At 38.8% G+C, this 16521-nt stretch overlaps 1 protein-coding gene across 1 annotated transcript in view; it reads left to right on the top strand.

Annotated features, from left to right (window-relative positions):
- Positions 1 to 16146, top strand: part of DYNC1LI1 (dynein cytoplasmic 1 light intermediate chain 1) — a 53067-nt gene extending 36921 nt beyond the window's left edge. The window contains exons 5-13 of the mRNA XM_019984908.2: positions 1276 to 1445; positions 3601 to 3694; positions 6290 to 6425; positions 7137 to 7248; positions 9176 to 9235; positions 9360 to 9404; positions 10073 to 10193; positions 12329 to 12484; positions 15197 to 16146. Of these exons, the coding sequence (XP_019840467.2) occupies positions 1276 to 1445; positions 3601 to 3694; positions 6290 to 6425; positions 7137 to 7248; positions 9176 to 9235; positions 9360 to 9404; positions 10073 to 10193; positions 12329 to 12484; positions 15197 to 15309 (1007 nt within the window). The 3' untranslated portion in view covers positions 15310 to 16146. The remainder of the gene's footprint in view (positions 1 to 1275; positions 1446 to 3600; positions 3695 to 6289; positions 6426 to 7136; positions 7249 to 9175; positions 9236 to 9359; positions 9405 to 10072; positions 10194 to 12328; positions 12485 to 15196) is intronic.
- Positions 16147 to 16521: the final 375 nt, after the last annotated feature.

Below are 16521 nucleotides of genomic sequence, written 5' to 3'. Positions count from 1 at the left end.
TGCCTCTCTAAGTTTCTGCCATAAGGTGGTTCTCAGTCTGTGGTCCCACGACCGGCAACAGTACAGCTGGGAGTTTGTTAGAAATACATATTCTCAGGCCCTGCTGTAGACTGCTGAGTGAGAAACTTCTGGTGCGTGCTCAAATTTGAGAACCACTGTGAGGTTTCAGCCTCCTATTTGAAGGGCAGTAGAGGTGTGCATGGGCTTCCCGGGTAGCTCAGCGGTAAAGAATTCACCTGTGATGCAGAAGATACCACGGATTTGATCCCTGGGTCGGGAGGATCCTCTGGGGGAGGGCATGGTAACCCACTCCAGTATTCTTGCCTGGGAGAATCCCGGTGGATGGAGGAGCCTGTCAGGCTGCAGTCCATGGGGTTGCACAGAGTCGGACCTGACTGAAGCAACTGAGTGCACATGCGCAAAGGTGTGCCCGCGCCCCTGTGTCCTGCAGGGGCCGCGGCCAGCTGTCCAGGGCACCCTCTTCCCGACCCCATGTTGGTTAGGAGAGTTTTCCTCCTCCGTGATTCTGTATAATATTCCCTCATGCACTTATTATCCTGTGCTGTCGTTTTGCCTTTAAACATGAAAATCAGTCCTGTAGAAATCCCTGTGTGTATCTGTCATTGGTTCCTTAAGAATTCTTTGACGAGGAATTACTAAATCAGAGTATACTTTGTTAAGGCCCTTGGTATATTCACAGTAGCTTTTTTTTAAGTGAAGGTTTTGATAGTTTTGCAGATGAGTTCTAAAAATTTATCAGTTTTGGTAATACCTCATTAGTTCTTATGGGAGTGATAGAATAAATACGGCTCAAGATTGGACCTAGATAAAAAGACCTGAATAAAATGTTTAGAGAGAAGTTACTATTAGAAAGTCATCTGGAACCGTCTTTTAAATTGTGGACCCCCCCAACACACGTTTATCTTTTCCTTTATCTGTCAAGTGCCCTTTGTGAGTTAGAGAGGAAGAGGGACAAAGCTCGGTTGTGACTTGCCCACAGTAATTTGCCCAGATGAGCCAGGCCTGCATTGAACCCTGCTCTTTGGAACCACTCAGCGTTTGTTCTGCCTCCTGATAATTAATGTGGGTCTAGCATCCAGTGTTTATGTACTGTCTTTGAAGCAGATTTCTCAAACCCTTTTTGTTGCTTATAAGACCAAGTATGAACTCTAGTGAAAAAAAAAATACATGTCTAGATTATGGCAGAAAAGCTACCTACTGAAATGAAAAGCTGTTTCTAAACTATGTATTAAATTACCTTCCTTTGATTTTCAGTGGTGAGAGATTTTCAAGAATATGTAGAACCAGGAGAAGATTTCCCAGCTTCCCCTCAGAGAAGAAGTACTGCGTCACAGGAAGACAGAGATGACAGTGTGCTCTTGCCTCTGGGTGCGGACACGCTTACACAGAACTTGGGCGTCCCAGTACTAGTGGTGTGCACAAAGGTCAGTCTGCTTCCTGTAGGTTCTGCTACTGATGTTGGCCCGGGATGAACAGCTGTTTATTTTCTAGGCTCCTTGTGGAGTTGACGCATTAGTTTTTCTAGGTAACTTCCAAACTAGAAATAATAGTTAAAAATATTGAATTCTGTTCACATGTTCACCTTGTGATCTAAATCGTAGTTTCCTTTTAAAGAAAGTGTTACTTCAGATGTTCTATTGTGATTGAATTTCATTTTCCTAATTCTGATTAGAGTTCAAATTATCAGTTTAGTAGAAAGAATTACAGGTAAGATGATGATTATCAAGTTTGTAAAATATTTTCCTGCATTGAGTTATATATGCTGATATTTTGATATATTAGGAGATTTTGTATGTAGAATGGACTTGATTTTAAAGACTTTTATCAGTGCTTGTTATGTAAAGTTGATATGCATCTATCAAAAGCCTTTTATTAAAGAGATTCTGGTAGGGTTGCTATTATAAAAATTCTGTTAATTTCATTCTGTCACTGTATATATACACTTTATAATAAAATCAGATTTCCTTTAAAAAATAATTTATACTTCATCTTCTACCTATTTGGTCTTAAGTAGTGTGTTTTTACTTTAGTAAGCCACGAACTAGTTAAGAAAATGATAGAACATATAAACGCTTTTGCTATCTAAAATTATTATCAAAAAGTAATGTGAAATTTGTGCATATAATTGAAAGAGGGTATGGAATTCATCTTTCGGATAAAAATGATAAATTTTAAAATATTTAGTTTTTGAAGAGTTTAAAGTAAAACTTAGCAATAACAAAGGGATGGGGGTACGATTTAAAATAATTAAGTCAAAATTTGTTGCCTGCTTTTCAGATGGTAATTCTGGTGGAGTTGGAAGTGTTGCTTGTACCTTTTCTGTAAACCTGTGCCTAAGCTCTCCCAGTAGAGTCCTTTCGCATATGGCTTGTTTTGATTTTGTTTGGCAAACAGCTGCTTATCGGCAGCTATTTTCCTGTTTTTACACTGCAGATTGCCTCATAAAAGATCTTATTTTCTAATGAAAAAAATGTTGAGTTTAAAAGGGACCTGAATCAGTATCAGATGAGTCATAGACTCATAAAATTTTCAAGCCAGAAGAGATCATTTATAGTATTTCATAGAATCTAAGGCACCATCAGTTCTACTTGAGTTTAAGAGGTTTTAAAATATGTGGATGTGGGAGAATGTGTGTCTCAGATTAGATGGGTTACTCAGCTCATTTTACAGACCCTGGACATTGAGGTTCAGCCTGTTACTTGCCACATCCTCATAGTTCAGTTAAAAATATCTTTAGTAAACTGTCATGTTTTGCCAAGTGACATTATAGTAATTATATGTATCTTTAATAATTTGAAATGCTCTCAGTTCTATAGAATGGACAAATATGCCACATTTTATATGCTGTTTATAAAGGAAACCGTTCTATGATAAACATATGCATGACAAAAAATGACAGATTGGACCCCAAATTAATACTTGTTCATTTTTAGATTTCATAAGCTTCCAATTCAGAAGTTTTGGTGACGTTACTTGGATGTCATGTTTGGAACATGCTTTAATTTTTTTCCTAACATTTTTTTGTTGCAAGTAGAAATCAGATTTGTTTCTTTGATTGAACTGGTGACATTTCAGAAATACCCTGTAATTTCTCTTTTCTGTTGTTGGTAAAATTGAAGTGAGAGTGAATAAAAGCACCAGAAAAGTAATGAAGGTCAGTTTAGAGTTGTCAGATAATCAGAGGAACAAAGGGGAAATGGTGTGTGGTACAGACTCCCTGGAGATACGGAGTGTTTTAGAAAACTTGTTCTAGAATGTAAGTCATTGAGTTAACAAGTATAACCGCCGTTTATAAGCTTGTCCTGTCACTCTTCCTTTATGTACCAAAACTTTCTCTTTGGTGTTCTTATCACCAGAGAGATCAGTGTATCATAGAAGTCAGTACTTCTTTAAGTAATGAAAGCATTCATTAGTCTCAAGACTGACTAAAAGTCTCTAGACAGATAGGAGTAACTGATACTCTAGGTCCATATCAGAGTTGTAGTTTTGTGATATTCTCCCACCCAAAATTGAATTTAAATCATTATATTATTATTTAAAGTTAATATTGTTCTTTTTAAAATTATTTTAATTCATTAGTGTGATGCCATTAGTGTGTTGGAGAAAGAACATGACTACAGAGATGAGCATTTTGATTTTATTCAGTCACATATCCGGAAGTTTTGTTTACAGTGTATCCTTTTAATACATTGGTTGGTGCAATATTTCTAAGCTGTTTGTTTATTTAAGTTGAGGAGTAAATTGATGAACTTAGAAATTCTATAAACTTTTATCTTCCTACCTCTGGTTAGAAATTTCATTTTAATTCCCAAGTGTCTTGGTATTTTGAGATACAAAAGCAAGTACTGAAATATGTAACTTTGATTTGATGTGTTTAAAGTACTATGATTAAGAAAAATAATTCTCAGACTTATGCAGAAAATTCTAACAAGTTAGCATTGTAAATATTCTCATTTAAAACTGGTGTTCATTACTTGGGGGTGGGTGGTAGGGCAAGATCAGTGTTTGCGTTTGTGTGTTCTTATTTTTAATATGTTTGGTATGTTAATCATCTCCAGAGTATGCATTCATCTCCATTGCATAGTCTGATGCAATGGTTTTAAATGGTTTTTAAATCTGGCTCTGCCCATCTAAAAGTTAACTGAATTGGAACATTCAAAAGGAAGGCTGGAGAAATCTGTGCTAAATTCTGAAAAAGCTTTCTGGGTTAATTTTGATGATCACAAGGTTAGAAAATCAATCATAGGAATCTTGTGTAGTCTAGGTTGCAAGGATTAGATGAGCCAATGAATATACAGCTAAGCAAAGGATAAAATGAATCAGTGAGTGAATGCTTTTAGAATTTCCTGTTGAAAACTTCAGATGGCTTGAGAGCACTGAAGGAGAGGTGTGCTCAACTCGCCCCTCCTGGATCAGATTTGGTGCAGTTGCATTCCCGAACCAAAGCTTGTGGGTCTGAAAAGTGACTAAATGCTAGGTATTAGGACTGGATAGGAAGAGTAAGTGACAGACACGTGCTTAGAGTGTCCAAAGGTTTTCATCGTCATTAGTGCACGTTGACCACGTGGAGAAAGCCTGGCTGAATAGTGAATAAGATCGCTTGACCCTGGGAGCCTCCCTTTCCCCCTTTTCCTTCAGGACTTTGTCCTCTGCTGCCCTTTCTCTTCTCATGCCACATAACGGTTAGTTGGGTTGAATTAAAGGGCGTTCGTCTGCCAAAGAAAACAAAAAGTGGGAGTAATTGAAGTCAGGTGTTTATGGCCTTTTTAATTATCTTTGCAGATTAGAAAATTTGAGAACAAGCACTCTCTTTAAATGGTTATTTAAAACTACACTTGAAAATGTATATAGAGAGATGTAATCAGGAAGAAGAGTGTCCACTAAAATAATTACAGGCCTGTAGTAAAGCCGGCTGATTTTAAAAGAATACAAAACATATCACTTCAGGAGAGTGAGTTGTGTGTGCGTGTGTGTGTATGTGTGAGTGAGTGAACTGAAGTGAAAAGTGAAGTCGCTTAGTCATGTCTGACTCTTTGCGACCCCAAGGACTGTGAGCTGCCAGCCTCCTCCGTCCATGGGATTTTCCAGGCAATAATACTGGAGAGGGTTGCCATTTGCTTCTCCAGGGGATCTTCCCGACCCAGGGATTGAACCCCGGTCTCCTGCATTGCAGGCAGACGCTTTACTGTCCAAGCCACCAGGGAGTGAGGGCAACAATTCAAAATCATGTTTCCTTTAAAATTAAAAGATGTTTCATTATAATGCAAATTTTCCAGCTGTATAAATCTTCCAAATTATCATAAATTGGTTCTCATTGTGGGAAAGATGGTTGCTAAGTTCACACAGTTAAGCTTTTACTTAAGATTGTGAAGTTTGTTTCTACCAAATTAAGTATTATGACAAGTATATTTAGCAAAACTACTTTAAGGTTCTCAAGCTTTGGTTCGTGTCCTAGAAAATACAAATATCCCGGTTCAGAGGTTACACCAGTCTCATCACTTCCTCCTGGCCTGAGTCACCATTTCTCTTGGGACCCAGCATCAAGTACTAGCAGATCCCCCTGAGCAGTGGTCAGATTTCTGTTAGCCACTCCCACCACATCATCTACCGGTAGTCACATGGCCCCTTTTTCTACAGGTGTCTCTTGATCTTTTGGTCCACCAGGTCATGTGGATAAAGGTCACAGTTAGAATCTGTGTTCATTACTGCGTGTTCATGTAGGCTTGTGTTGTATCACATTTTGGTCACAGTTGCTGTGGATTGTTCCTGAAAGCTCCTTGATGTTTCTTGATGGTTCATCTTCTCTGTTCAGTGGCTTTCCTGAGCTTTCTCCCCAAAGTCCTGATTCCTGAGACTAGTAAAAACTATAAGACATGCTAGTGCCGACTACCTTTGTTGAAAAGGCAAGACAGTTGTTTTGATAAATAATATCCCTCCTTCATGAAGTTTAAGAAGGTAAAAAGCAAAAACAAATCTTGTCTTCATGTGTTGTAAATACAGAGGTAGTGGACCCAGTTAATTACCTTTACTTTCTTGGCTAATGAGATTTTTGCCCTCCTGAGTTAAATCAATTATGTAGAGATTGTTTCATTTGAATTTAACGTGTGTGAAATACTTTATGATTTTGAAATTCTTGATTACCATGTAATTATATCCATGGAAATTATTTTTGAAACTAATATGCTGTAAATGTAAAGCTGAGAACACAGACTTTTACAGTACCTCTTCATGGAGTTTGTCCAAAAATTTCTTTAACGGTATAATTCAGATGGTGCAGCACTTATATACGCTTCAGTAAAAGAAAATAAAAATATAGATTTAGTATATAAGTACATCGTCCAGAAACTCTATGGATTTCCTTATAAGATTCCTGCTGTTGTTGTGGAAAAAGATGCAGTATTTATGTAAGTATGCTTTTTTAAACTTTTTTGGCTGTGCCATGCAGCACATGGGATCTTAGTTCCCCAACCAAGGGTCGAACCCTTGCCCCCTGCATTGGAAGTGCTCAGTCTTAACCACTGGACCACCAGGAAGGTCCTACTGTACTCCTAAGTATATTGTTCTGTCATATACTGTTGCTGCAGTTTGATGCTGTATCATTTTCGGTTTTGAAGTGAGACTAGTAAACTTTTCCATGATGAGTTGGTGAGAATCTGTTCCTAGATTATTTTATTTATAACATGCTTTGATCTATTATTGTTGCCTTTTAGATTTACTACTGGCCTGAGCCTTTTTGAAAGGCTGCTATTATAGCTAACCTATGTATTGGGTGCATGTATCAGTCAGTGTATCCGTTCTTTAATTGATTAACGGTACGTAAAGGACCCAATGTATAATAACCTAGATATGGTTTGAAAAGTTACCTGAATAAATTGGGAGGTAACACTAATGATTAGTTCCTCTCAAAAAACCTGTAATGTCAGTTCTAGAATCAAGAAAGTTAATAAATTTAAGTAGAAATTAGTAAACTTTAACTTGAGTATTGTAATAGATTAATTTTCTATAATTGGTCAAATTTAACTTCATAAAAACTGTTCTCCTTAATCTGATCATGGATGAAATGAAAGAATGACTGTATAAATGGTTGAGAATTTATCATCTGTGTTTCTTTCTAGTCCAGCAGGGTGGGATAATGATAAGAAAATAGGAATATTACATGAAAACTTTCAAACGTTAAAAGCAGAAGATAATTTTGAAGACATCATAACTAAACCACCTGTCCGAAAGGTAAATTTTAGTGTATAGTCTTAATAGTCTTTTAAACTGAGGGGGAAGCCTATAATTTTAAGATTGTAGGTAGAAAGGTAAGGGGTTTCATTTCTATCAAGTTGTGAACTTTACAACCTGGGGCTCAATCAAAGCCAAGAACACCTTGGTGGAAAAATTGTATTCGCTTTTGGCTCTTGAGACAGATCTCGCATCTTCTTCATGGTCATGAGTTGTTCACACGAGCCCAGCAGGTCCAGGGGCTGCCAGGCTCCATTTTATTCTGTATTGTTGCATTGTCATTCTTAAGATTTTTAAATCTGATTCTGGATGATACTCTGCTTTCATATGTCTTGATTTCGCTAAGGATGGTGTTTTATGGTTAGATAGTATAGACACTTCTGAAAAGCTGTATAAAGTTGAGTGTTCGCATTTAGTAAGTTCTCACTGACTTTTAATTTGAACATGCTTCAGGAAAAAGTAATGTTGATTCAGCATATAATAAGGTTCTTAATTAAAAGTCCAAACATTTACAGAGCAGTTAGAAATAAGAAACAGCATCAAATGAAAACTCAGTTGGTGTGTTATTCAGTTTGAATGTCTATTAAAAGAAATGCACACTTTAAAAACAATTTTTTCCCATTCTCTCTTTTACCAACGAAATTGTGCTTCAAATTGTTTTTTATTCATTCCACAAATATTTATTGAGCTGTCGTTTAGGCATTAGGTGCTAAACAGGACCATGAGGTAGTGAATCTGTAGATGCCATCACTCAGGTGGTGATCTGTGCTCTGGAAAGGAAGCCCAGTCAGGGAGGGAGAGTGCGTGGGTGGGAGGTTACAGTCGGGAATGGGGAGGGCAGGTCTGATGAGAGGGGAGGATATGGAGGCACAGAAAGAGAACGTGCACGCGCCCTGAGGCAGGAGTGTGTAAGGCGGCTGGAGGGGCTGGGAAAGAGCCCCTGGGAGGGCCAGAGCAGAGGGAAGAAAGGCAGAGTGAGGGTCTTGCAGGGCCTCAGCATTAGGCTGCAGGCAGGACTCTGGATTTCATGCTCAGTGGGGTGGAAAGTGACAGGCAGGCAAGCTGCAGTGGAGCTGGGATCCAGCCTGCCTTAACCTTTCCAAAGGATCGCCCTGGCTGCTGGTTGACAAACAAGACACGGCCTGCCTTGCACAGAAACAAGAGGAGCAGGAGGCATTGGCAGCACCACCCCCCCGCCCCCCGCCTTTATTTTCTAATTATTCAGCAGATGGAAGAGATATTATATTTTTATTTCAGGAAACGAGGAGCAAGTTGCTCTTCTCTCAACTGGGATATTATTGGCCCTTTTAAAACACCTGTTGTTTTGTTGTTGTTGTTTAGTCACCAAGTTTTGTCTGACTCTTTCGCAACCCCATGGGCTGCTCACCAGACTCCCCTGTCGGTGGGACTCTCCAGGCAAGCATACTGAAGTGGGTTGCCATTCCGTTATCCAGGGGGTCTTCCTGACCCAGGGATTGAACCTGTGTCTCCTGCATTATATTCTTTACCACTGAGTTGCGCAGATTTTATAAGCATGTATAAATCTTATAAGAGTCTGTATGCGTGTGGCTCTTGGATTGTGCTGTCCAGTGCAGTAGATTTACACTTAAGTGTAATTTACACTTAAGTGTAAATTAAGTACAACTAAATGAGAAATTCAGTTCCTCAGTCATGCTAGCCGTTATTGCAGCTCCTCAGTAGCCACTGGCTGGCAGGTTGGACAGCACAGATACGGACATTTATATTAGTGCAGATCAGCATTGGACGGCTCTGCTGAAGGGCCCTGGGGAGGGCAGTCCACCCATGTATATGTGATACAGGTAATATTCATATTCTTAGTGTTTTTAAAAAATTGTGCTAATCTAGACAGTGAGTTATGACTGACTTTAGCATAATGACCTGTTCATTTATGCATTGCTCATTTCAGTTTGTGCATGAGAAAGAAATTATGGCGGAAGATGACCAAGTGTTTCTTATGAAGCTACAGGTATGAAATTACATCAGAAGCAGACTTAGTATGGTTAATGGTTAAACAGTTCTTGTACACATTTTCTTTAAAAACAGCAGTACATGACTGAATGTCTAACCTAGACTTTTTGTGTGTTTTCCAGTCCCTTTTAGCAAAGCAACCACCAACTGCAGCTGGAAGGCCTGTGGTCAGTATTACAGATCCTGACTAAATGATGAAAATGCAGTGCATATTGTTTTAGTTCTTAGTTTCTTTAATTGTGTATCTGTCTCTTATGGGTGTACTTGGATATAAAGTTGAATTAAGAATTCCCCTGGAATTTGTGAGATTTTAAAAGATTAACTTTGATTCCCTTTTAGAATATTGAAATCATAGAGATCTATTTTGTACCGTTTGCCCCGTATCCGTTACTAGGCTGAACCATTTTTGTATGTTGTTTTATAAATGCTCACAACAGCCGGATGAGGCAAGTCCTGTCCTTATCCCCATTTTGCAGGTGGCGAAATGGAGGCTTTCTAGGACATCATGGCTTGTCTGAGATTAAGTTGGTGGGATAGGATGCAAGTCCAGATTGGAGTCTGGATCTGACTCCCACGCTTCTTTTCATAACCATGCTTCATTATTCTGTGTGTTTCCCTTTTTCCATTGAAGGGAAAATTAATATGCTAAAATGTGAGGGGTCCCTGGTATTCTAAGAATGAGGACACGGTTGCTAAACACTTTTGTCCAGGGCTTGCAGCATAAAGGGACAGTAGAAGAGATGGGGAGCAGTTGTAGAGGACTTGTTTATGTGATAATTTTTGTGAAGTTGAGCTTTCAGGGTTTTATACATGTGGCTTTCACCTTTTTACTTAGGACGCCTCACCAAGAGTCCCAGGAGGCTCCCCTCGAACACCAAACAGATCTGTGTCATCCAACGTTGCTAGCGTATCACCCATCCCTGCTGGGTCAAAAAAGATCGATCCAAACATGAAAGGTACATTTCTCTCTTTTTAAGAGTAAACAACACAATGTATTTCACAATAGAAATCTACCCAGTGTCATCCCACCTCTTGCCTTAGCTATTTTCTTTTTTATGCGGTAGTGTCTTGTCTTTGTGTATCTATAGAGGTAGAAACTCAGAGTCAATCAGACTGTGAAACATCTTACAGTGTAGTTTTAACATACACTCTATGGTGTGCACTTTATAAAAGCTTTGTGTTACATTTACTCACGCTGGATCATCAAAAAAGCAAGAGAGTTCCAGAAAAGTATCTATTTCTGCTTTATTGACTATGCCAAAGCCTTTGACTGTGTGGATCACAATAAACTGTGGAAAATTCTGAAAGAGATGGGAATACCAGACCACCTGACCTGCCTCTTGAGAAACCTGTATGCAGGTCAGGAAGCAACAGTCAGAACTGGACCTAGAACAACAGACTGGTTCCAAATAGGAAAAGGAGTACATCAAGGCTGTATATTGTTACCTGCTTATTTAACTTATATGCAGAGTACATCATGAGAAACGCTGGGCTGGAGGAAGCACAAGCTGGAATCAAGATTACCAGGAGAAATATCAGTAACCTCAGATATGCAGATGATACCACCCTTATGGCAGAAAGTGAAGAAGAACTAAAGAGCCTCTTGATGAAAGTGCAAGAGGAGAGTGAAAAAGTTGGCTTTAAGCTCAACATTCAGAAAACGAAGATCATGGCATCTGGTCCCATCATTTCATGGCAAAAGATGGGGAGAGTGGCTGACTTTATTTTTCTGGGCTCCAAAATCACTGCAGGTGGTGATTGCAGCCATGAAATTAAAAGATGCTTACTCCTTGAAAAGAAAGCTATGACCAACTTAGCATATTTAAAAAGCAGAGACATTACTTTGTCCACAAAGGTCCGTCTAGACAAGGCTATGGTTTTTCCGTGGTCATGTATGGATGTGAGAGTTGGATTATAAAGAAAGCTGAGTGCCGAAGAATTGTTGCTTTTGAACTGTGGTGCTGGAGAAGACTCTTGAGAGTCCCCTGGATTGCAAGGAGATCTAACCAGTCAATCCTAAAGGAGATAAGTCCTGGGTGTTAATTGGTAGGACTGATTTTGAAGCTGCAACTCTAATACTTTGGCCACCTGATGCGAAGAACTGACTTGTTTGAAAAGATCCTGATGCTGGGAAAGATTGAATGCGGGAGGAGAAGGGGACGACAGAGGATGAGATGGTTGGATGGCATCACCGACTTAATGGACATGGGTTTGGGTGGACTCCGGGAGTTGGTGACGGACAGGGAGGCCTGGCGTGCTGTGGTTCATGAGGTCGCAAAGAGTCGGACACGACTGAGCGACTGAACTATACCTATAGGTCATTGGAAAAATTCATGTTTTACTTGAAATGGATTATTTGCAGTTAACAAGCAGAACAAAACTGTATGCATTATAGTTATTTCTATAGGAATGATTGCCCTATGTGGGTGGGTGAGACTTCCTGTCTTTTTATGCCCTTTCCTGATGTTTCTCAGTTGTTCAGGTTACCTGTCATCAACATGGAGCCTTGCAGTTTGCCTAAACCTAATCAGCATTCTGTAAATATTAACTAATAAGAGCTCCCACCGCCCCTAGTATTTCCTTCCTGTTTGTATTTTTCTTCTGTGAATTGTTTATTTTTCTTCTGTGAATTGCTTATTTGTCCATTAATCTCTTAGAGCTTCTACTGATTTTCATATCAGATTGGACAGCTTTGTGTAATACTTGAAGCAACTATTTTTATTTTTGAAGAACCCCTTTCAAAGGGGATATATATTCACAAGTAGCATCTGTTTTAAATGCTTTTGGCTTTTTAAAAATAACACTCTACCCTCTTTCAGCAATGAACCCAGCACAGCAAAAAAGAAATAAAATGTAAAGAAAAAAATAACACTCTTAAGTTTTTAATAATTATCTTGCATTCTTAACACTTACTCATATTTTGTTTTATATATGATTGATTAGAGAAGTTACCCAGCCTCAAAAGATTAAAGTTGGCCTGGATGTGGAACATCTGTGTGTGATTCATTTTCTGTGTATCATTACTATAATAATTTACAGAAAAGTTGAATGCTTTGAGTACGTTTTTTATCCTTTTTTTTTTTTTTAATAGCTGGAGCTACAAGTGAAGGTGTCCTGGCAAATTTCTTTAACAGTTTGCTGAGTAAAAAGACTGGCTCCCCAGGAGGCCCTGGTGTTGGTGGTGGTAGCCCTGGAGGTGGGGCTGCAGGCGGAGGCGGCGGTTTACCACCATCTGCCAAAAAGTCAGGTACTTACTGGACCTTTCCTTTCTTAACAGCTGTATTGCACATTTAAAGTGTGCATTTCAGTGTTTTAATGTATTTACAGACTTACACAAACCATTTTGTTTTTGTTATTTAGTTGCTCAGTCACGCCTGATTCTTAGATACCCATGGACTGTAGCCCACCAGGCTCCTCTGTCCATGGGCTTCTCTGGGCAAGAATACTGGAGTGGGTTGCCATTCCCTTTTCCAGGGGATCTTCCCAACCCAGGGATCGAACCCATTTCTCCTGCACTGGCAGGTGGATTCTTCTACACTGCTGAGCCACCAGGGAATCCACGCACAACATTACCATAATCTAATTTTAGAACAGTTTCATCTCCTTAAAAACGTGCGCATCAAAAAGAAGGAATTTGAAACAGTTCTAGTGAGAGGGTTAAACCTAGAGCCTAATAATAGAGTGCAGAAAGTCAGAAAAAACCAATACACTATTAGCGCATATATATGGAATCTAGAATAAAGTGACACTGAGGAACGTACTTGCAGAGAAGGAAAAGAGATGCAGGGCATGGACCTGTGTACACAGTGGGGGAGGGAGGGAGTAGGACAAACGGAGGAAGCAGCCGTGCATACACACTGGCAATATATATACACTACCAGGTCGGAGGGATCCTGGGGAGAAGCTGCTGGGAGCACAGGGAGCCCAGTCTGGTGCCCTATGATGGCCTGGAAGGATGGGATGGGGGAGGAGAGGGAGGTAAGGGAGGGAGGGGATGGATGTATAATTATGGACGATTTGAGTTGTTGTATCAGAAACCAACACAACATTGTAAAAAATTTTTTTTTAAAAATTAAAAAATCCAGCCTATTAGCAGTTACCCTTCCGTCCCCTGCAGTCCTTCTAGGCAGTGATTTGCTTGCTTTCTCTTCGTATTTGCCTGTCTGGAGATTTCATAGAAATGGCAGTCATAGAGTATATGCCTACTTAAAGTAGTGTTTTTGAGTTTCATCCATGTTGTAGCATATCTATCAACATTTTTTTACTGTTGAAAAAAATTCCATTGTGTGGGTCTGCACACATCTTTTATTTATCCTTTCTTCAGTTGACACGCACATGTTTCCATTTCTCTTGGGTACGTATCTAGGTGTGGCATTGGTGGGTCATGTAGCACCTCTGTGTTTAAAGTTTCCAAAACGCTGCACCACTTTACATTCCCACCAGCAGTTTGAGGACCTTAGTTTCTCCACATCCTTTCCAACAGGTGTTATTGTGGGCTTTTGTTGTTTTTTCTTTTGGTTTTGCTTATCCAAGTCCAGAATGTCTCTTTGTTAGAGACATTTTTGCGTGTATGTCTGTATTTTAGAGTGAAATATAATTGATGAACAGTACTATATTTCAAGTATAAAACCTAGTGATTTGATTTTTTGTTTTGGCCACACCGCACAGCATGTGGGATCTTAGTTCCCCGTCAAGGGATCAAACCCGTGCCCTGTGCAGTGGAGGCTCAGAGTCCTGACCACTGGACTGCCCGGGAGGTCCTGATTTGATACTTTTATACATTACAAAATGGTCACCACTTGTCCATCTTTTTGGTTAGAGACATCATTTCAGCTGTGAGGTTGTATCTCATTGTGGTTTTGATTTGAATTGCTTTGATAGCTAATGATTTTGAAAATTTTTTCACGTGTTTAATAACCATTTTTATCTATTCTTTGGTGAAATGTCTATTCAAATTCGTTTCCCATTTAAAATGGGGTTGCTTTCTTTTTATTATTGAGGTCTAAGTGTTTTTTATATATTCTGTTTATTGGGCATTTTTCGAATGTAGAATTTCAAGTATTGTCTTCCCTACATAAAAGACAGAATTTGTAAGTATTCTTGTGTCGCTCGTCCCTTCACTTTGTTAAGAGTGTCCTATGAAACACAGAATTTTAAAATTTTGATGAAGTGTTTTTTCCTTTTGTTGTTTGTATAAGTGCTCTTCAGACTTTAACTTATTCTCCTTTTTTAATCACACCTTCTTGCCACCCTTTTCTCAAGTACCTGCTGCTACTGTTTTTAATCTTATAGATTTCTGAGTATAAATTGAATTAGTTTCTGGCTTCTGTCACCCTCAGTGTAGAAAAGATGACCTGTCTCAGGACTGCTAATTTAATTACCACTCACTCATCTTTCCAGATTACAAAATTTTGTTGGCTATTTTCTAGCTGTTTTCTGGCTATTTTCTAATGTTTGTTCTGTGCCTTCTTATTTAAAAAAAAAAAAAAACCTTTATGAGATGAAATGGTAGGTGCTAGTTTTACTTCTGTTTGGTAACAGACCCTGCAGTTTAACATGAGGGACTGTAAGGACTTCCCTGGCAGTCCAGTGGTTTAGACTCTCTGCTTCTGCTGTCGGGGGTGTGAGTTTGATCCCTGGTCAGGGAACTAAGATCCCACATGCCATGTGACCCCCCCAAAAATTTAAAAAAAAAATGAAAATGAGGGAATTTATGTTTCAATTAGGACGTTTATGTATACATATATGTGCTTTAGATAAAGTTTTAGATACATATGTGCTTAGATATATATGTGTAAAGTTTTAGATACATATATGTGTTTTAGAAAAATATATGTTTACATATATGTTTGTTATACGTGTGTTAAGTGAAACCATTGGCAGTTGTTAAATGAAGATGCACTGGTGTCAGAGATCCCTTGCCTTATGTCTAAATCGTAGCCTCTTTCCTTCACTGTAGGCCAGAAGCCTGTCCTGTCAGACGTTCATGCGGAGCTGGACAGAATCGCACGGAAACCAGTGACGGTCTCCACTACCACACCTACATCTCCTGCAGAAGGAGAAGCTTCTTGAAGATACCAAATAAAGCCATTTATTCATTTTCTGGGATAATGTAAACTTGCCTCTGCCTTCTCCTTCAGAAGTGGAATTAGGGAGCTGGAGTGCTTTTTCAGATGGACTAAATTTATGTCCTCCTTTTGTGTGTGTGGTTGCCCATTTTTTAATAAAAGGGAACTATACAGAAAAAATTATTCTACACTATGTAGGATTGCTATTTGCATCGCCACTTTGCGTAAGAAAGTAATTTTGGATTTTGAAAAGCTCAAATTTATAGATCTGAAATACAGCCATGGGATCATATTCTGAAGGCTACTTAAAACATCTAGGAGGGTTTGGGAAGGGCAGAAAAATAATGCTTTGGGCATTTGACTGACTTGGAAGTCCAAGCTTATTTTAGTTAAGACTGTTAAGAAATCTTTTAAAGAATTATGTATTAGTTTTGCTGGAAAAGAGGAGATGATCAGTTGTCAGATTTTCCACCCCACTGTAACTATACCACCACACATGGAATGTGCTGAGAAGCCTGTCAGGTAGCGTTGGATACACTAGTCACTGTCTTAATCCATGGTCCTATATGTTATCAAAATGTGATTTAGAAACATTGGTCAAGATTTGTTTCTTTAACTGAGAAGAAAAAGAAAGCACACTGCCTGAATGGGTAAAAGAAAAATGCAGAGGTTAAAATGTAAAGAGGTATAACAGTCTGGATTTGTCTATATCTATCTATATATATATATATATATATATTCACCCATATATATATATATATATATGACTCTGCCTTAATATACCCCTTTTTTGTTTGTGACTTTCAACTGTAATCAGTTAATAAAGTATTTATTCTCTGCATTCAGGTTCAGATAACTTGTTGCATTCTCTTATATGTAAATCTATATTTATCATACAGTGAATAAGATCTGTCAGTATTTTATTTAACTTCATAGGATTATTAAGCTTTCAACTCTTCTAAGAGACAAGTAAGTACCTGAGATTACTGCCCTGTAAGTCTCCTTAAATTAGGAATTTACCTTGATCAGTACATCTTCCCTATCAGCATGTCTTGAACTATCAAATCTAATGTCAGCCTTCCTCACAGAAACAAATAAAGCCTTCTTTTAGTCATCCTTTAATGGGCAGAAGCCGTTTTAAGAGTTTGGCTCGTTCACACGGCTGCTCTTCCCGGCCCTTCCAGGTCAGGTCACCTGGTGGTGGTTTCCGCTTTGG

Source organism: Bos indicus, chromosome 22 (assembly GCF_029378745.1).
Source record: "Bos indicus isolate NIAB-ARS_2022 breed Sahiwal x Tharparkar chromosome 22, NIAB-ARS_B.indTharparkar_mat_pri_1.0, whole genome shotgun sequence".
Taxonomy (NCBI): Eukaryota; Metazoa; Chordata; class Mammalia; order Artiodactyla; family Bovidae; genus Bos; species Bos indicus.
The sequence above is the reverse complement of the archived record's forward strand: the minus strand, read 5'-3'. Positions and strand labels throughout refer to the sequence as shown.